Raw genomic sequence first — 21,028 nt, 5'->3', positions numbered from 1 at the left:
AACTTGGTTTAATGTTTTTTTTTATTATATTTTTAAGTCATTTAATTCTTGCAAAAATGCTGCTGTGACAAAAATATTTCCCAACATGGAATAAATAAATTAAGTACACTGAACAAAAATATAAACGCAACACGTTTGTTTTTGCTCCCATTTGTCATGAGATGAACTCAAAGATCTAAAACATTTTCTATAAACACAAAATAACCATTTCTCTCAAATATTGTTCACAAATCTGAAAAGCTCTGTGATAGTGAGCACTTCTCCTTTACCGAGATAATCCATCCCACCTCACAGGTGTGGCATATCAAGATGCTGATTAGACAGCATGATTATTGCACAGGTGTGCCTTAGGCTGGCCACAATAAAAGGCCACTCTGAAACGTGCAGTTTTATCACACAGCACAATGCCGTCGCAAGTTTTGAGGGAGCGTGCAATTGGCATGCTGACAGCAGGAATGTCCACCAGAGCTGTTGCCCGTGAATTGAATGTTAATTTCTCTACCATAAGCCGTCTCCAAAGGCGTTTCAGAGAATTTGGCAGTACATCCAACCGGCCTCACAACCGCAGACATCCAGCATGTTCACCTCCAAGATCGTCTGAGACCAGCCACTCGGACAGCTGCTGCAACAATCGGTTTGCATAACCAAAGAATTTCTGCACAAACTGTCAGAAACCGTCTCAGGGAAGCTCATCTGCATGCTCGTCGTCCTCATCGGGGTCTCGACCTGACTCCGGTTCGTCGTCGTAGCCGACTTGAGTGGGCAACTGCTCACATTCGATGGCGTCTGGCACGTTGGAGAGGTGTTCTCTTCACGGATGAATCCCGGTTTTCACTGGTCAGGGCAGATGGCAGACAGCGTGTGTGGCGTCGTGTGGGTGAGCGGTTTTCTAATGTCAATGTTGTGAATCGAGTGGCCCATGGTGGTGGTGGGGTTATGGTATGGGCAGGCGTATGTTATGGACGACGAACACAGGTGCATTTTATTGATGGCATTGTGAATGCACAGAGATACCGTGACGAGATCCTGAGGCCCATTGTTGTGCCATTCATCCACGACCATCACCTCATGTTGCAGCATGATAATGCACGGCCCCATGTTGCAAGGATCTGTACACAATTCCTGGAGGCTGAAAACATCCCAGTTCTTGCATGGCCAGCATACTCACCGGACATGTCACCCATTGAGCATGTTTGGGATGCTCTGTGTGTTCCAGTTCCTGCCGATATCCAGCAACTTGGCACAGCCATTGAAGAGGAGTGGACCAACATTCCACAGGCCACAATCAACAACCTGATTAACTCTATGCGAAGGAGATGGGTTGCACTGCGTGAGGCAAATGGTGGTCACACCAGATACTGACTGGTTTTCGGACCCCCCCAGACCCCCCCAATAAAGCAAAACTGCACGTATCAGAGTGGCCTTTTATTGTGGCCAGCCTAAGGCACACCTGTGCAATAATCATGCTGTCTAATCAGCATCTTGATATGCCACACCTGTGAGGTGGGATGGATTATCTCAGATTTTTTCAGATTTGTGAACAATATTTGAGAGAAATGGTTATTTTGTGTTTATAGAAAATGTTTTAGATCTTTGAGTTCATCTCATGGAAAATGGGAGCAAAAAAAAAAGTGTTGCGTTTATATTTTTGTTCAGTGTATATAACTATCTAATCCAGGGTTGTCAAACTCAATTTCTTCGCGGGCCACATCAGCATTATGGTTTCACTCAAAGGGCCGGTTGTAACTTTAAGACTATATATCAAAATATATATATAAATATTTAATATATATAAAATAATGTATTATATTACATCATTGCTTCTGTATTGGATTATTATCGGATAGGGTAATAACTTCATAATTAACTACGTCTGAAAGCAGAAGTCTAGGGCAAATCATTGCAAGTCTCTTCACTGAGAATGTTAAAAAATGATTTTAAAAAATCTAATTATGAGAAAAAGGCAAATTCTAAGAAAAAATTTATATTTTGAAGAAAATAAGTCAAATTCTGAGAAAAAAACTTGTTCTGTGAAAAAAAGTCAAGTTCTGAGAAAAAAGTCAAATTTGAGATGCATTGTGGGATATGTAGTTTATGGGCAACGTGCTTCTGTAAATCGGCATGTAACCGTATAATATTCTTTGCAATCTCTTGAGGGGCCGCATGAAATGAAGTCGCGGGCCGGATTTGGCCCCCGGGCCTTGAGTTTGACACCCCTGATCTAATCAGTAAGTGATTGTCACAGTAAGGCAGCTTGAGCTTGCATCTGAGCAAATGATCACACGTTTCAATCTACTGACAGATCAAGGGACACATGGAGGTCACTACAATGGTGGAAAGTAACTAAGTACATATTACTCACGTATTTTACTTGTGTACAATTCTGAGGTACTTTTATTATACCTGAGTATTTTACATGTTATGCTTCTTTGTACTTCTACACTGCATAGATATTGTGCTTTTCACCAACAGCAACAGCTATTAGTTACTTGTAATTTTCAGTTTTTAAAAGTGTAACATTGTAATAGATGCAACTACCTGTGCAAATTAGTACAATTATCTCCAACAACTACAACATTGCTATTATGCTTATGCTTACCTGCTTTAATAATTATGGTCTAATAATATAAGTATCTGTGGGGGAAACTTCTGAAGCAATGGGAGTCAGGACTCAAAGAGACACGTGAGAGCTGGAGCTTTGATGGCAAACACTGACGGTTTATTTGGAGCTACAGCCGGAGAATTCACAAGACATGTCACGGGCCACGGTCTGACCACACGGTAGAGATGCCACAATCAATTCTCCTGTAGCTCCAGGTTTTAACCAGTTCAGAGTGTAATAATCAACATTCTTCAATAGATAGACTAAACAGCTGAGGACACTGAATCACATTTGTTGTCACGTATGGCTCGGGGTCGTCTACACCCCGACAAGGATGTGTTCCAGGTGTCCCACAACAATAACTATCTCTGACCGAGAGTTGCCCGGTCACAAGCTGGTAACAACAACAACATGCTTGGGCAGCCCCTCCTTAAAGGTGGGGTAGTAGGTAATTCACTTCAGAAACACTTTGTTATATCCCATGGAATGCTCTTAACATCCCGATAGCAATGAATATATTAAATGCTTTGACAATAAATACATACAAAAATTCATCTGTGGAAGCCGTAAACAGCACGACCAATCATCTGAGCCGGCCCGGCTAAAGTATTGGATGGCCTGCCTGCCTGTCAGCCTTCCATCTGTGCACAAACTTATCTCGTGCCCTCATTGGTCATGTGCGCATTCGTGTGTGTTGGAGGAGGGGCTCTGTAAGGAAGTCTGAAGGAAGTGGCAGATTTTTTCCGGTTGTGTATTTTAAAATTCTAGCGCACTCGAGCTGGTTTCTCCAAAATTACCTACCCCACCTTTAAGGGAGATAACGGCTGCTCAAGGCTATATTCTTATTATCATTTGAAGGTTCAATAGGAGATACACCTTTTTTAGGTTCCTTGAGAATTGAAAAGTAATATTTGCAACTTGACTCATCAGTTTGTTTCCTCTCAGTGTCTAATAATTGATTTAATATAACTCATACTGAGATATAAGAAGTGTTCAGGTGTTTTACAATAGTAGCACTAGCATGTAAATATAATCCATTACCATCAGGAAAATGGCCAGATCGATTTTTATCATATATCATGTTTTCATTACAGCTTCATTTTAATGGGGAAGCTAATTTTAACTTCTATATCTACTGTTAAAGTAGTAGTTTAACAAGATGCAACCCAACACCTAATAGGATGTTGGTATAATGTGTGTTCAATCTTAATCGAAGTTGTTTTAAGGTACTAGTAAATATAGCTTTTAGTTAAATGAAGTGGAGTAAAATGTGTATTTCCCTCTGGAATTTGATGAGGTAGAACTATAGCAGCATAAATAGGAAATACCCAAGTGAAGTGTTATTAGAGTGCATGATTAAATGTACCTGGCTCCATGCCAACACTGATTTTATGTTGTTACACTGCAGTACCACTACTCCATTCACTTCTGTGATATAATTTACGTGCAGGCCTATTTTCAGGAACACTTTCTTTTCTGAACATGCAATCTCAGAAAATGACACACGTGGGACAGTTGTTTATGGAATATACTGCAGTTTATTAATTATAATTCATATGTTATATTACATATTAAAAACACGAAGTAAAAATGGCCACATATATACACAGCAGCAGAAGCAGGAGTTTGGGCCGGACTGAGCAGGACACTGTTGTGCTTTTTAATTTCTACTTGGCTGGGAACAGAACACAGATAATCCTTGTGCTACACACGCCGTATGTGAAACGAAGCCACAGACACTCTGAGTGCTCACCTGGTTTTAGATAGATACCCCCAGTCACCGGGATGGGAGAGTGCAGATAGGAAAGTCAGCAAATAGTCACTTAAATCTGTCTTTCCCAGTAGTTTAATTTCTCACCGTACTGCTGTGAAGTACAGGTGTACTCCAGGACTCAGTGACATCACTGTTGGGCATTTTAAGTGGTTAATCAGCCTGGTGATAATTGAACGCTTCATCCCAAAAGAGATCATTTGTGTATCAATTAACTACCAATATAAAGAATCCAAAAACGGAGAGAAAAATCTCAATGAATTGAATCGAATTTGCTCTGCGTTAAATAACATTATCTGAACTTTTGTTAATAAACTCACACAACCTGTAGAGTTTATTTGTTCAGTCGTACACTACACTTTTCCCCAAACATTCCCAGCATTTTCACTAAAATCGTTATATTTGAAACACTTTGTTTACGGTTTTAGTGAAATGCATGTGTTTAGGAAGAAGTGAGCACACGACTGAATCAATTAGACTTAGATTAAACTGCATATGTTGTTTGAGTGTTGAAGACCTCAATTTATCATACATTTTGGATCCTTCGTTCACCATGTAGGCATGTGAGAAAACGGTTTCCTTTTGGGTGAATAATTGATGTACAAATTATATTTTTTGGGGTGAAGTATTTCTTTAAGAACAAATAATATAATACTCTGGGCCTATATAAGACAACAACTCGTTTACACCCGGGGCAGGAAACCAGCTTTGTTGTCTGGCCACTTTTATAATCTTTTGTCAGCCAAATAGATATTTAAAACTTTTTCTAGCACCACAAGAGGGTTTGGGGCCAAATGGAGTTCCTAAGTGGTGGGCTGGTGTTACTTTCCCACCCTGTAACACCTGATTGATGTGCAATACATTTTCGAACCATCTTTGCATTTCTAAAGACATTTGAGGTTACAACAATTTCAGTCTATCCTTCTATATCATCTAGTGATATTCATGCACAGGTGAAATAAAAGCGTCTATGCACCGTACCTATTTTAAATGTGAACAATCCACTTTCGTGACTCTGCACAAACAACCCCCTTCTTCTCTTGTTCCACATTCTGCCATGGTCCACACGTTATACTGTTGTTGACCCTACCTAAAGCATAGTATTGTCATTTAAATGTAGATATAGGCAAGGGTGATCTAACACAACAAATCGGAGAAAAAAAAGCACACAAACAGTACACTTGTAACAAAGATCAACATAGAAATAAAAGACAAAAGAATATCAAGAAAGAAACTCCTTCATATGGTAACATAAGATATGGCATATGCCATAGAACTAGGCCTAATGAAACTACTCATTCGCCTGGAAAGAAAATATTTGCAAACACTAAAAGTGGTGAGGTGGTGATCTACTTCAGGTCTTTGTAAACATTGTCTATTCTAGGCCTCTGATTCTGATTGGACGGTGGCGACGCTGCCGTTCAGCTCGCCCTGTCCCGTTTGCTCCTGGATGTCCGTCATCTCCCCCACGGTGAAGGTGGGCTCTCCTGCTTTGCTATTGGCCGAGACGCTGTCCGGCTGCCTGGACGCCTCATTGGTCAGCGTTGGCTCCTCGTCCAGCCTGCTGGAGATGGACCAGTACAGGTGAGCGTCCAGTCTGGCTGCAGCCAATGAGATATCTCGTGCCGAGCAGGTGGGCGTGGTCACCTTAGGAGAGGGGATGAAGATATTTGTATTGCAAATATGGCAAGAGAAAGCCTCATCCCCAGTTCGATTTCAGTGATGAAATATTTTTGTAGGCCGACCCGGAAGTAAGCTGCGCATGGGTTCCCTCGACAAAAAAAGGGTTTTGGAATATGGTAAAAAATTAGATCTGTGGAAAACGAACCTGTATGATAAATGCACTTTTTGTTCAGCCATATAATCTCCACATGTCTACCCAACTTTTATAGTTTTCGAATCATAAATCTAATCGCCAGAAGCAAAATGCTAACGTTATGCTATAAACTAACTACAGCCGAATACAGCAGGGTCGCACGACTTCAACGTCACGCTAACTTAAGATCGATATTAAAAAAATACAGATTCAAAAGTGTACAAGTTGAAGCGTTTGTTTTAACAGTTTGCAGGAGGTACTTGCTTTCAAGCAGAACAGGGCAAACTAACTTAGCGGGAGTGTTTACGTGTTCGGCGTAATGACGTACAACGTCCTCGACAACTCCTGTAGTCCTATTCAGCCACTCGGTAACAACCATCGTTTTTCAGACACGTAAACTCTTCACCAGTGGGGTACCTGCTGATGTATTTAATGTCGTAGAACAAAACATGATCCGTCTCTTAAATTTGTGTCAACCACAGACCTTATTTCCAGCTATGTTCCAAAAACATGTTCAAAAAACCCGTTGACTCTGAGACGAGGGAAAATGATAACTCACTCATTTTTATTTAGCTGACATTATTACCCAAAGTGACTTGTATGTGCATTGAATCATGAACAGACAAACTCCAAATAGCAAGAATCGTGCAGGTATATTAGCGATCAATACGCCAACAACAAGGTGCAGAAGAAAGAGGTCTTCAGTTTAGTAAGACATCAAATATTTAGTTGTGTGTGATCAGGAGCTTTTTATTAGATGTTAAGTGTCTTCTTATTGTATAACTGGATAGGCATAGGTTATAAAAGCTCTGCTGTGTGGCGTTGGTCCATGCTGTGCTTGTCCCTACCAAAATAAACATGAACTAAATGCTTCAGTTCGACTTCCTGCATTTCCCAGCATGCATTTCATCAACCTCAAGAGAACAGGCGTGATAATTCAGCTGTCGGTTATACACTACATGTAGGTGGAGACAGGAATAGGGATAACAGCTCCACTTGTTCCAGGTTTTCTTACTGATAAACTTGTGGTTGTAGAATAACGATTGCGTTTTCTGAGAAAATGTTTAAAAAGTATGGAACATTTGTTTTAAAAAAATGTTTGGAAGCCATTTTAGCTACAAAATCCAATGTGACGACACTATCTTACATGACAATATCGGGCATTGCTTTTTTTAACAGCAAACAAGTGTTGAAGGAGGATTTTGACTTGACTTACTATAAGTATTTGATCTTATACAATCTTACATGTAAGTAGCTTACTCATTCCTGCATTTTACTAGCACCATTGTATCGCTTGCGCTACTTTACTTCCTACTTCCTGGACTTTAGAAGAGCCAATAACTCAGCTTTTGTGCATATAAAAAAAAACTTTGATTCTTAAAAAGGATGTTGAAAAATCTCCTTGACAGACTCTGTTCATGTCGTTCTTAGACAGTAGGGCACTTCACTATCCAACGACATTAAATACAATCATCTAAAGGCGTTACACTCGAGAGCTGTAACGATTAGTCAACAACTTGGTTAGTTGATAGAAAAGTACATTTTCGTGCAAAACGGCCAGAAAATGCTGCTCTTAAAAATGTACTTGCTTTCTATGTGAGATTATATATTTGGGTTTTGGAATAACAAAGCAAGACATTTAAAGACATCACCTTGGACTTGAGATGGACATTTTTGACTGTTTTCTGTCATTTTGATAACTTAAATCGGTTAATGTAGAACAGGGGTGTCAAACTCAATTTCTTCGCGGGCCACATCAGCATTATGGTTGCACTCAAAGGGCCGGTTGTAACTTTAAGACTATATATCAAAATATATATATAAATATTTAATATATATAAAATAATGTATTATATTACATCATTGCCTCTGTATTGGATTATTATCGGATAGGGTAATAACTTCATAATTAACTACGTCTGAAAGCAGAAGTCTAGGGCAAATCATTGCAAGTCTCTACACTGAGAATGTTACAAAATGATTTTAAAAAATATAATTATGAGAAAAAGGCAAATTCTAAGAAATAATTTATATTTTGAAGAAAATAAGTCAAATTCTGAGAAAAAAACTTGTTCTGAGAAAAAAAGTCAAGTTCTGAGAAAAAAGTCAAATTTGAGATGCATTGTGGGATATGTAGTTTATGGGCAACGTGCTTCTGTAAATCGGCATGTAACCGTATAATATTCTTTGCAATCTCTTGAGGGGCCGCATGAAATGAAGTCGCGGGCCGGATTTGGCCCCCGGGCCTTGAGTTTGACACCCCTGATGTAGAAGATATCCAGCAGGTAAATAAATAATGAAAATAATGGTTAATTGCAGACTTAATTCACATGCTTCTCAAAATGTAAACTCTAACGGTATGTATGAGAGAACTCGTAGCCCAGCTGCTGTTATTGATTTTTACAATCAATGAACTAGACCTCTTAAAGTTTAGATAAACCCTCCCGTAGTTTGTCCCCAGTTTTGAAAGACTTTACCTCAAAGGTGTGATGAAAGGCTCCGTAGTCGATGTCGAAGAAGCCCTCTGCCAGCAGCATCATGGGGCTGAACCTGTGACCCCACATCACCTCGTCCGCTAGGTAGGAGCTCCTCGCCTGGCACGTCATGCCTGCACAGAGACCAGCATACTGATGAGTACATACATTCACTAATGCTTATGACTCATTCAGACCCTTGTGTTGCATTTGTGTTGTGTTTGTATGTGGGCATGGATCAGGCATCCATAAAACGCCTGCAGCTAGTACAGAACGCAGCTGCACGTCTCCTGACTGGCCACAAAAGGCGTGACCACATTACCCCCATTCTGGCCTCACTTCACTGGCTTCCAGTTCGGTTCCGAATAGATTTTAAACTCCTTTATTTGTTTTTAAGGCCCTAAACGGGCTGGCTCCGGCTTATATAGCTGACTTAATCCAGCGATACACCCCAGCCAGAGCTCTAAGGTCTGCCGACCAAATGCTGCTGGTAGTGCCGAAAACCAGGCTAAAAACTAGAGGGCACCGAGCCTTCGCAGCAGCTGGTCCCAGGTTCTGGAACACTCTGCCCTTACCTGTGAGGTCGGCCCAGACACTAGGGGCTTTTAAATCCTCTCTAAAAACACACTTCTTCTCTCTGGCCTTTTAAAAGTGAGCAGAGCATGACATTTCTCATTTTGTATTTTAACTGTGTCTGCCTTTATATTTGTTGTTTTTAACTTAAATGCTACAAATTGCAATATGTTCCGTATATTTTTTATTCATGTACAGCACTTTGGCGCGACCGAAAGTCTTTTTAAAATGTGCTTTATAAATAAACTTGATTTGATTTGATTTGATTTGCATACGATGAGGGAACAGGGCAACACTCGGAGCAGAAAGTCAAACACACCAAGAGATCATTAATTTAATCTCAATATGAATATTCTATAGTGTCGGCTTTGTTACTCTGCGCCGCACTCTGACTCAGATAATCAATATTTGGAGTAGGCAGAGACTCTACCTTTACCTCGTGGAAGAAGCATTATGAATAGCTCTGAGTTCCTGCCAAAAAGTGAGGAACAGTTAGGTGTCAGAATGAATTGGACATAAGACAATACGAGAAGGGGAAACTATAAAAAGAGATAATCTTCCATTGTAACTTCCTGATTTGTTTCTGACAGACTCTGTTTATAGTTGTCGTTTGTCACTATCCAACAACATGGAATACAATCATAAATATAACAGAGGCGTTCAACTCTAGAGCTGCAATGATTAGCCAACAACTTGGTTAGCTGATGGAGAAAAGTAACATATTTTTTATTATTGATTAATAAAACAAAAGAAAGAACATTTTCGTGCAAAAACGCCAGAAAGTGCTGCTCTTAAATATTGACTTTTCTTTGCTGTCCCTGTATTTTATCTGAAAGTGTTGGACTGTCAAAGCGAGGGCCTTTGATTAACGGGATAGACATTGTTTACTGTGTTCAGTCATTTGTAAAATTGGTAGAAGATAATCATCATAATAAATAGCTCGGTCACTTTTTGATTAGAAGACTTTGGTACATAACTATGCCAACTACTCTTAACCTATTTCTTCTTTCTGTTTTCAATTTCGACATTTGTCATTCATTAGTTAATATGTATTTTAGGCTACTTTAAGCTCCAGTTTTGTTTTTCCTACTGTTTGTTAAAGGTGGGATAGGTACGTTTCAGAAACCGGCTCGAGATACACTTTTTGTTATATTCCATGGAATGCTCTTAACATCCCGATAGCAATGAATATCTGAAGTGCTTTGACAAAAAATCCATAAAAAGATTTCATCTGTAGAAGCCGTAATACTGTAAAAAGTACAACCAATCCGTTTAGCCGGGCCGGCTAAAGTAACTGGATGGCCTACCTGCCTGTCAGCCTTCCATCGGGGCACAAACTTATCTCGTGCCCTCATTGGTCATGTGCGCGTTCGTGTGTGTTGGAGGAGGGGCTCTGTAAGGAAGTGGCAGATTTTCTCCGGTTGTGTATTTTCAAATTCTAGCGATCTCAAGCCGGTTTCTCAAACTTACCTACCCCACCTTTAAGGTCTCTTTGTGATGGCAGAAGCGGGGGCTTTTCTGAATGATAAAAGAGGAGATGTGCTAGCTCTTGTATACCAAAGTCGTTCAATTGTACCGTTTTTTCCACATCATATAAAATACTTTACTGTATCATTTTCCATTACCAAATGATATATGAAATGACCTCAGGTTTTAGGCAAATATGCAGGGGACAGCAGTCAACATTTAAGTTGTAAGTCTTACCATGTAATAATGTGTGATTAAAAGTGAGACTAGTCTTGTATAAATTGATAGTTTCAGCCCTCAAAAGCGAGGGTCTTTGATTAACGGGATGGACATTGTTTACTGTGTTCAGTCATTTGTAAAATTGATAGAAGATAATCGTCATAATAAATTGAATGAAAATAATTGATAGTTTCAGCCCTGGGTATCTCTGCTTTTGAATGTGTAATCGTTGACGAGATCTATGAGCAGAGATAACTCGTAGCCCAGCTGCGGTAAATGATTTTCCCAATCAATATTCTTTGAATCCAGACCTCCTTAAAGTTTTAATAAATTGTCTTTTAAAACAACTCTATAGCCTGCGGGGTGTTTGGAGCTTTAGTAATGAAAACTGAGATGTGTTTGAATCCAAAACAAAGTGTGACTAACAGTGAGATGGTTCAAAAGGGGGTCAGTGTCTTGCTCAGGGGCAGATGAGTATTTACTGTGACACACACACACACACACACACACACACACACACACACACACACACACACACACACACACACACACACACACACACACTCGCTGGTGTTGGGATGTGGATAGTTCCTCTGGCTGTAACACTTTTTAATCTCCTCATTATCCAACACTCATATTAAACCCATGAGTAATACAAAAAAGGGTTCATGGTAATAGTTATATGGATTGTCCCTATATACTATATCATTATCAACTCAATGTATTATTTGTTCTACTATTTTTAGTGTTCATTTACATCGCATTTTTACAACAAAATGTTTCTGTTTACCTCATTTTCATTTTCCTTTGTTTACTTCAGTAACACAGTGACATCACTATGTAACACTCTCGCTTCTTTTGGCTTGCACTCCAACTAATTGTACGTGATAGGCTAAGAGGCGGGACATCTGTAAGCGGTTGACCAATCACAACAGAGCCGGCCAGCTAACCAATCAGAGCAGACTGGGCTCTGGTTTCAGACAGAGGGTGAAAAGAGGTGCTGCAGCACAGGCAGTATGAGAACAATAAAGATCTTTGTGAATATTAGAGCATGGAGACATGTCCCAGGAGAGGTACAAAGTACAAATATGAACCTGAAAATGAGCAGAATATGGCCCCTTTAAAGTGGACCTATCATGCTATATTTGAAACATATATTGTAGGGCCATACCTATAGAAACCATGTCTGTGAAGTTTTTTTTTCAAAATACCAAACAGATCATGCATTTTAGCCATGCCTCATTTTGCTCTATTTGCTCTTTTTCAGCCCTGTTTTAGCAAGGGCTGATTCTGTGGAAAATGAGCTGCAGCTGACCTCGCCCCCCTGCAAAGGAGGGGGGCGAGGCACGAGCATCATGTTACCATGCTGTTACCATGCCACGGCAACCTCTCATTCCCCTGATAGGTGGAGAGTTGCCCGTATAGGCGGAGCTCCTTGTTTCTGACGTCAGAACTATTTCAAATCTGTATCAGTCTGTATCAGATCCGTTGCAGCCCCGTTTTTCGAGATTTGGGTACGGAGGAAAAGAGAGAGGGTTGTGTTTTCTGACAGTTCCCTGACACACCGGGGACACATATTCATGTATAAAAGACGTACAAAAGTGCATTTTGCATGATAGGTCCCCTTTAAGGGAAAATGGTTGACCCAAGTACAGATGGATTATGCCGTTTGCGTTCCTATTACTTCATAACTATTTGTATCCCATTCCTCACCGGTAGCCTCCACCATTCCCTCCAGGATGACCACGATCTCGAAGTCCTCCTTCTGCAGCTGGGACTGAGACATGTCCCAGAACGGGGAATTTGAGTCGATCTCATGGGAGATGACCAGCGGAGAGACCAGGAAGAGACGATCATCGCCCGTCTCAAAGCCCACGCTGATGTCCGTCTGGTCCAGAGGGATGAACTCACCTGGAGGAGACGAGACAACCGGAGTTGAGGAGAAGGAAAGGAAGGGATTAGAGTTTCTCTCTTTATCAATAAGTTAAGATCAGCATAACCACAGGCAGCTCTCTAAATCTGGATCATCAAAAAGCCGGTTAATATCAAATCTGCTTAGGTGAAAGGGGAATAATTATGATTTTGAAATGCACTCGCCACTCAAAAGGAAGTACACATATCTTTTTAAGAGTTGTATAATGAGATAGTAGTTTCACACGTTGCATTAGCTTTTGTAGTAGTCATAGTAATCTATATCATTTTGCACTCAAAGCTTTAATTAAGGTTTTTAAATGAAGTTTTGATGGCCTTTCATCTACTTTGGTGACATTATCGTCCTGATAAAAAAGTAACTTTTGGAATATAAATGTAATTGATGTTAATACAGGTATTCAACTCGGTTGACTCAGTTTTTTTTTACCACAGTGAAAATGTTGTTTCTGAGAAGCCTGTAAATATGGAATAAAGCAGATAAATTCTTGAGGTCAAAATGTAAAATATTGTGTCACATGTTTTAAGTTTGGGTGAGAAGTACACCTTTTTTCTTTTCAATACATTTAAACACTATGGAGTTAGTTTAGAAATGTGTACATCACTAAGTCAGAAACAATCCTCATCGCCAACACTAATTAAAGAAATATTGTAAAACATAGGACAATGATAATATAAGAGTAGGCTAAACTGTATCTGCAACTTTACAGAAGAACCAAGTGAATTAATTAGGAATGAGAATTTCAACAATATATATATCCCAAAGATATTGAAGTGACTGTTATTTTGTATATATTGATTGTTGTGCTTTTATTTATGTCTTAATATATTTGTATTTTTGTATTTGGGATGGTGGGAAACGGTATTTCGATCTCTCTGTCTGTACACACAAACTGAAAGATGACAATAAAGTCGACTTTGACTTAAATATAGCGTTAAACTGTCATTACAGCTCTTATTAGTAGCGAGTAAATGTGACTTTATTAAAGTTAATTCTCTTGCAGCCTCACCCTCCTGGGTCTGTTTGGACTTGATGAGTTTGGCCCTCATGTTGGCCCCTACGATGTGGGAGCTGCGCAGGTCGCCCACCCTGAACATCAGGCAGAGCTTGTCGTCTCTGAGAGAGATGACGGCGTGTTTGGAGAACACCAGAGTCTCCGCTCGCTTGTTGGGCTGCGAGATCTTCACAAACATGCAGCCCACCTGCACAGAGAGGAGGGGGGGAGGCACTCAAAAAACTGGAAGAAAGACTGAGGATTATTGTACTGTAGAAACAAAGGCATCCCTTGGTTTTCCAAAAATAACACACAAAATGAGTGCTGACTACAAACGCTCGTCCGTATTTAAAAAAAGAGCTGACTATTTCCAGTTCCAGCATTCAAAGAGAGTAGTGACTCTTGAATTAACCTCAGAATCAATCTTTTTTAATATGAATAGTAAGTAAGCTCCGTGCTAATATGGCATCTTTCCAGATTGCAAGCCTGCATAAACATGATTCTGTGTGTGGATTCATCCTCATCAAAAGAGTGCTTACTACTTGGAAAACATCGAGCTCTGTCAGCACTTTCCAAGTAAATATTCTTTATCAGGAGGCCCACCATCTGCACCCAATTGGTGTCATTTTGTCTGCATGAACCAACAGGAGGCCGCCCTCGAATCTAACAGACTCTGATCAAACCGTTTTATAATTTGTTTTATCTTATTACCAGGCATTTCAGAAAGGTGGGTTTTTCCAAAATGACATTTTATCATTTGAACATTCAACTAAGAATCTAAAATGTGATTTGAACGCTTTTTAGTTTCCTTTAATCTGTGTTGAAGCAGGCGATGTGTTAGACACACATAAGTATTAGATCAGTCCTCACTAGGGTCAGCAAAAAGCTCAGTGTCAGTATGGCAAGACATGTTTTTAAAGATCATGCCGTCATTTTAGGTTTATAACAAAATATTAAACATTTGATTAAGAAGTTCCTCTCTAAGTGAAATTCTAGATATACGTAAAGTCTAATAGCCTCAAAATCTAATACCTGGGTAAAATGTACAATCATCTTTATCTTTAATATTTATCACAATGCATAAAACCTTCAAAATAATCCCAATTTATTTACTTGTACTATTTTATCTGTGTTATTGTGTTGCACTGTTGGAGGAGCCTGTGACCTAAGTTGTCATAACTACACTGTAGCTATGACAATAAAAGCCTTGAAACTTGAAACAATCTGATAATATTTGCTACTCATTGATAACCCTTTCTGTCCATGCGTTCCCTCTCTGGCTCACCATGAAGGCGTTGACCATGGACCCCAGGATGGCCTGCAGCAGCAGCAGCATGGTGCCGACTGGACACTTGTCTGTAATGACACGGTGGCCGTATCCGATGGTGGTCTCCGTCTCGATGGAGAAGAGGAAGGCGGAGATGAAGCTGTTGACGTTGTGGACGCACGGCGTCCACGTTTCATCCCCCAGATGGTCCAGATCCCCCCTTTGAGAGGATAGCGAGAGAAGGGAAGTGGGGAGGGTGACAAATAGAGAGCGAGAAGATTTATATTTTTAGAACAGAATTGCAGAACTATGACGACTTGTCTCTCATCACCTTTCAGCTCCTTCCTGTAATGAATAAGGACTCATCCTCATATTAACTAGACTTTTACGCTGTCACTTTTTGTTGATGCTGCAAAAGCCTACTTCTTCCATCATATATCATATCATATTTCACGACACGCAGCATCTTCCCTCTGCTGGTTTATCGCTCCTGAGCCATCGAGAGTCTGCAGATTTGCTCTCAAACTACTCGCTAATGCGTTTTATTAACACAGCTCCAGCCAGAGAGGGAGGGCTCATTAATGAAAGTGGTGTTAGGGAATATTATAAAATACGACTTGCATTGACCTGTGTTGGTGACCGAGGAATAGCAATAACAGCGACAGCTCTCTGGCACGGCTTAAGGTGGCCTGTAATTGATATGAGGAGGTCGTGATTTCACGAGACGGATACGTTAGCTAATTAGAGCGAGGATCCAGCAGACACATCCAGGGAGGAGGTAAAGCAATATTAATACTGCTTTGTCATCTGATTTGTGGCTGAAAAATGGGGGTTTTTTTGCCGGCGTTGCAGAATATCTTGCAGTACTGATCACTCTCCCAGCATCACCCTCCATCTTTCAGCAATTAAAAAGAGAGTGTTGCCTCATGATAATTGCATTAAAGGACATTTTGTGGAATGTCGGAGGCGTGTGGTGCAGTGGGTTGAGCGTCAGGCGATCACAGGTTCAGGGGGCGATCAGGGGGTCACAGGTTCAAACCCCACTGCAGTCAGCATGTCGTTGTGTTCCTGGGACACAAATTGCTCCCGTGGGGATCGCCCACAGTGTTGAGTATGTAAGTCGCTTCGGATAAAAGCGTCTAACAAGTGTAATGTAATGTCATTAAATATTAGCTTTCTTGACGAGAGTTTGATGAAAAGATTAGTACCGCTCTTATATCCATTCATTAGGTATCAAGCTACATCTAGGAGACGTTAGCTTAGCTTAGCATGAAGACTAGAAACGGCAAGCCTGTGTTTTGCAAAATAGTCTTACGACAAGCACGACTGAAAATCAAAACTGAAAACTCATCAATCATTCATTTAACAATTAGTTTTTTTAATGAAATAAAGCTAAACTGACAATTACCTGGCTGTCGCTATATGTATCTTTCCCACATGAAGAGTGGTGTTTTCTAACTCCTGGATAGGAAGCAAAAAGGCACATAAAATGTCAAGCTATTCATTTAGGTAACAAGCAGGAGGAAGGGGAGAAAAGCAGAAAGAACACAGATAAGGAAAGCCCTGTTTTTGGTCATACATCTTTTTTAATTAAAATGTTAAAGTCAAGCAAATACTTTTGTAATTTTGAGCTATCTGACGTTTGATTAACTAGAAAGACATTCTAAATACTCCTCTATGGCTCAGGATAAAAAAATAACAATTTAAATGTGCTTCTTCCAACCTGTGTCTCCAATATCTTACCTTAAATAGGCTATGAGGTACCAGATGGCCCCGAAGAAGAGCCACGTGACGGCGTAGGCCATGACGAAGACGAAGAGCGAGGAGCGCCAGTTGAGGTCCACCAGCGTGGTGAAGATGTCGGTCAGGTAGCGGTAAGTCTCCCGCATGTTACCGTGCGACACGTTACAGCGACCGTTCTTCTCCACGTAGCGCTGTCTCTTACGCCGAGCCCGGGCTGGCGGAGAAACAACGTGGTTAGCCGTTAGCAATAGATAGATAGAATGGGAGGGATGAAACCCTCTGTAAAGGCACACAGCACACAGTGAAATGTGTTCTCTACTTTTAACCCATCCTAGTACCAGGAGCAGTGGGCAGCTATTGTACAGCACCCGGGGAGCAATGGGAGTGGGGGGGGTGTCCGGTGCCTTGCTCAAGGGCACCACGGCAGGGCAGGAGGTGAACTGGGACCTCTCCAAGTAGCAGTCCACACTCCATATTTAGGTCTGGTCGGGGACTTGAACCGGCGACCCTACGGCTCCCAGTCCAAGCCCCTACTGACTGAGCCAATGCCGCACTGGATGTATGTGAGCTTTGGTGCTCATAACCCTATGTTCCAAGAAACCCGTTCAAGCCCTTCACAATACTTCAAACATGGACACAGGGTTCCCTTCCTACATGACTGAAACAGTTTCACTGTTTGAAGATACAACTCTGTCTGCAGTGAAAGGATGAGAGAGATTTGAAGATAAAGAGAGGAAGGTGCCAGGGGACAGAATTACTCAGAGGAAAGCCAGCCTGCTGAATAACAGAAATCAAAACAGACAGGTGAGGAAAATAAAGGAGAGGAAATACGACGCAGGAGAACACCATCAAACACTCAGAGACGAAACGCTACAACTTTGGACTCTCCTTGCTGTTCAAAGGGAACTGATGGTGTTCTTTATGTGGAGGAACTGTCGTGCACCCATCACAACTGATATCACAACACATAAACGACGCAAAACTAATCTATATTTGTCGTCATATTAAGATTTAAAGGGATCTTCTTCTTTGCCTTGCCCTTGCTATGAAAAACACTTCCTGCATGTAGATGTTTTTGTATACAAAAGAAAAGTCCTTTCCCTTTGACTGCTCTTTTAGAAAATCTGCCCTTGATGTTCTACAAAGGTCTGCTTTATAGCTTTATCTCATCAGAAGCTCGTCTTATTTGTGTGATCCGGGGAAGGTATCCTATCACAAAAATAATGAGCGTCCAACGCCTTAATTAGCAGTGACTATTGCAAAGTGGAGAGAAACGGAAGCAAACAAAGGGCAGTGGGGAAAACTAATGAAAAGGGTTGTGCAAATCTGTCAAGCACCACTGCAGCACGGTCCAATAAGAGGGCATTGATCGGCGTTGATCCAGACGCTTGAGTCCGTCAACAGCTACCAATCTCTGAAGAAGTGAATTAGAAACCAAAGGGGGTCGATAGTGGTGTACTAGCAAACTTTCTTAAGTTTTCGAAAGACTCAACTGAAGACAGAACTTTCTGGAAACATTTACCTCATCGTGAATCGTATCCATAACAACTGTGGTTTCTGTTCTGTCTTAATCTGTAATGGGTTTTTCTAACAGTCCTCTCATCATTGCACCCGGTTTACTCCAATGTACTATTTGCATTGTGTTTTCCGTAGCACTTGAACCTTGATTCACTGGAAACTGTAATGTGGATTTGTCTTTTCTTAACTTAGCATCTTTTCATTGACAAATAATACTTGGCAGACCTGTAAATGTATCTTTTCTTTCCAGGCAGAGTTACTCACCCCAGCCGAAGCGTCCCCTCTCCTTCTCCTGCACGACCTTCTTCCTGGGCTCATTGGCTTGGGCATTTCGCTCCGCCAACTTGGCCTGGAAAGACCTGTTGACCTTGGCTAACAGCGGAGGGGTTGATGGCGTCTCCGTGGTGACGATTTGGCCCAGCTCCTCCGATAGGTTGAAGACTCCGGTGGCGTCGGCGGCCACCTCCACATCGTCCCCTTCCCCCTTCTCCTCCACAGGGAGCGAAAGAGACTCCGGGAGGGAGGGGAACACCGAGTTCTCCAGCGCCATGGCCTGTGTGTGTGTGTGTGTGTGTGTGTGTGTGTGTGTGTGTGTGTGTGTGTGTGTGTGTGTGTGTGTGTGTGTGTGTGTGTGTGTGTGTGTGTGTGTGTGTGTGTGTGTGTGTGTGTGTGTGTGTGTGTGTGTGTGTGTGTGTGTGTGTGTGTGTGTGTGTGTGTCTGTGTGTCTGTGTGTCAAGTGTATTAGCGTGTTGTTGATACCCTCCCTATGGCAGACTCTGTCCAGAGGCTATTGATTGGATCATTTGTTTGCTTGACTGAAGCCTGGAACATAAGAGAAGAACACAACGATCAAATTAAATCCTCTAACTAAGTAACTGGTGTGCTGTCGCTCTGATTCACTTTCAATGATGTTTAAAGAGACATATACTCTATTACTGCAGGAGCTTTTCAGATCCATGGGTCCTTTATCTCCTCTTAGGATACTATTATCTTGTCTACATAAACAACAAGGCCTTGAGCTTCTGTGTTGCTATACAGAACTGACTTCCTGTCTCTGCCTGTTTTATCATGTCCCCCTTTTTAAATGCTAAATAAGCACACACATAACTATAGATATAAATAAAGAAGTAAATCACAATGTTTGAGGTTGATATTGCATAGTTTTGTCAGTAACACATAAAAGTGCAATTTGTATATATATTTTTTTATGAAAGATAGCCTAATCCTGGAGCAAGTTCCTGTTTAGCACATTTCATAAAGCGCCTTGGGGTTAGTGTGTGTGTGTGTGTGTGTGTGTGTGTGTGTGTGTGTGTGTGTGTGTGTGTGTGTGTGTGTGTGTGTGTGTGTGTGTGTGTGTGTGTGTGTGTGTGTGTGTGTGTGTGTGTGTGTGTGTGTGTGTGTGTGTGTGTGTGTGTGTGTGTGTGTGTGTGTGTGTGTGTGTGTGTGTGTGTGTGTGTGTGTGTGTGCACACCTCCTGCTCTGTTTTAATGTGGATGGTTAAGGCCTGCAGAGATAGGCTACCTTACATAAGTCCCATATGAATATCTGAAATATGTATGTGTACATGATGTGTCTCTGACATTTAGCACAGTAAACCCGACTCTACACCGCTTTAGCCTGACATGATGTGAGTCTATTTGGGAAAGGTGGAGATGCACGCAAGAGAAGACGGAGGGTGACAATTAAGATGACGCACTACGCCTGACAGATGGATCAGAAATAGCCTTGACGGGTGTCTGTTAGCCAGCCAATAAGATACATAAACCAATAGCGTGGATTAATAGCAGCTAATAATGAATAATCCCTTACCTGCTCAGTGTAGCAACTCGTAGGAACTAGGATTGGGCAGATGATTTGTCATAAGAAAAGCGAAAATCCGGTCCAAAAGCGAACCGAGAGTGGTTCAATGACACCCATTTCTGGTGTTTACCAGCGACGCAGCTTCAGTCCACTGCTGTTCGTTTTTTTCCAGGAAAACAAAGAGAGCACCTCGATCCGACCACTTAGACGAGAAGACGAAAAGGAGCGAAAAATGAATCATAAAAATGAAAAACCACCGGCTAAATGAACCCAGGTGAATCTCTCACGGCATCTGGAGGACATGTGTCGGACAGTGGATGTGTGAAATGGTGGCAAGAGGAGAACCCAGCAGCGTAGAGAGCTCCATCCTCGGTGCATCTGATGGAGGCGGTCAGGTGTGGACTGCCGAGCGGCGGAGGATGCTGTCATCAGCCCAGCCCCTACCGAGCCGCAGCCTGCAGACGGTCCGCAAACAGACCTCTGCACGCAGCTCAGAGAGGAGAAGTCCCAGAGGCTCTTTATGTAATAATGTTTTGTTATTTTGTACCAATACGTGGTGCAATGCATATTTGTGAGGATCTTCTATGGAAAGTGTTAGGCCAAGCCCAAAAACCTACAGTTATTTTTGAACTGATTTAATAATGATGCTGATATCCATTGGTGTAATATTTAACTAAGTATACCTAAGTAAACAATTTGAGGTACTTAATGTTTTGTTATTTCAATAAGTGGTTCAATGCATATGTGTGGTTCTTCTATGGACAGTATTATGCCAAGCCCTTACAAACCTAATAAAATGATTCATACAGCTATTTTTTAACTGATTTAATAATGATGCTGATATCCAGTGGTGT

General features: G+C 41.2%; 1 protein-coding gene and 1 long non-coding RNA gene across 2 annotated transcripts in view; one reads left to right on the top strand and one right to left on the bottom strand.

Moving 5' to 3' along the window:
- The window catches only part of LOC139435649 (uncharacterized), a 39,141-nt gene extending 26,419 nt beyond the window's left edge, over window positions 1–12,722 (top strand). The window contains exon 3 of the long non-coding RNA XR_011644871.1: window positions 12,642–12,722. This is a non-coding gene — a long non-coding RNA (uncharacterized lncRNA). The remainder of the gene's footprint in view (window positions 1–12,641) is intronic.
- kcnj9 (potassium inwardly rectifying channel subfamily J member 9) lies at window positions 4,135–20,586 on the bottom strand. The gene is made up of 8 exons (XM_034103778.2): window positions 20,184–20,586; window positions 18,639–19,196; window positions 16,857–17,070; window positions 15,132–15,333; window positions 13,862–14,054; window positions 12,636–12,833; window positions 8,667–8,797; window positions 4,135–6,020 (listed from the first exon to the last, which is right to left on the bottom strand). Exons 2-8 carry the CDS (start codon window positions 18,922–18,924, stop codon window positions 5,754–5,756), a joined length of 1,491 nt encoding a protein of 496 aa, XP_033959669.1. The 5' UTR covers window positions 18,925–19,196; window positions 20,184–20,586; the 3' UTR covers window positions 4,135–5,753.
- Between the last annotated feature and the right edge of the window lie 442 nt (window positions 20,587–21,028).

Source organism: Pseudochaenichthys georgianus, chromosome 17, assembly GCF_902827115.2.
Source record: "Pseudochaenichthys georgianus chromosome 17, fPseGeo1.2, whole genome shotgun sequence".
Taxonomy (NCBI): domain Eukaryota; kingdom Metazoa; phylum Chordata; class Actinopteri; order Perciformes; family Channichthyidae; genus Pseudochaenichthys; species Pseudochaenichthys georgianus.
Note: the sequence above shows the minus strand (reverse complement) of the source record. Positions and strands in the feature narration are given on the sequence as shown.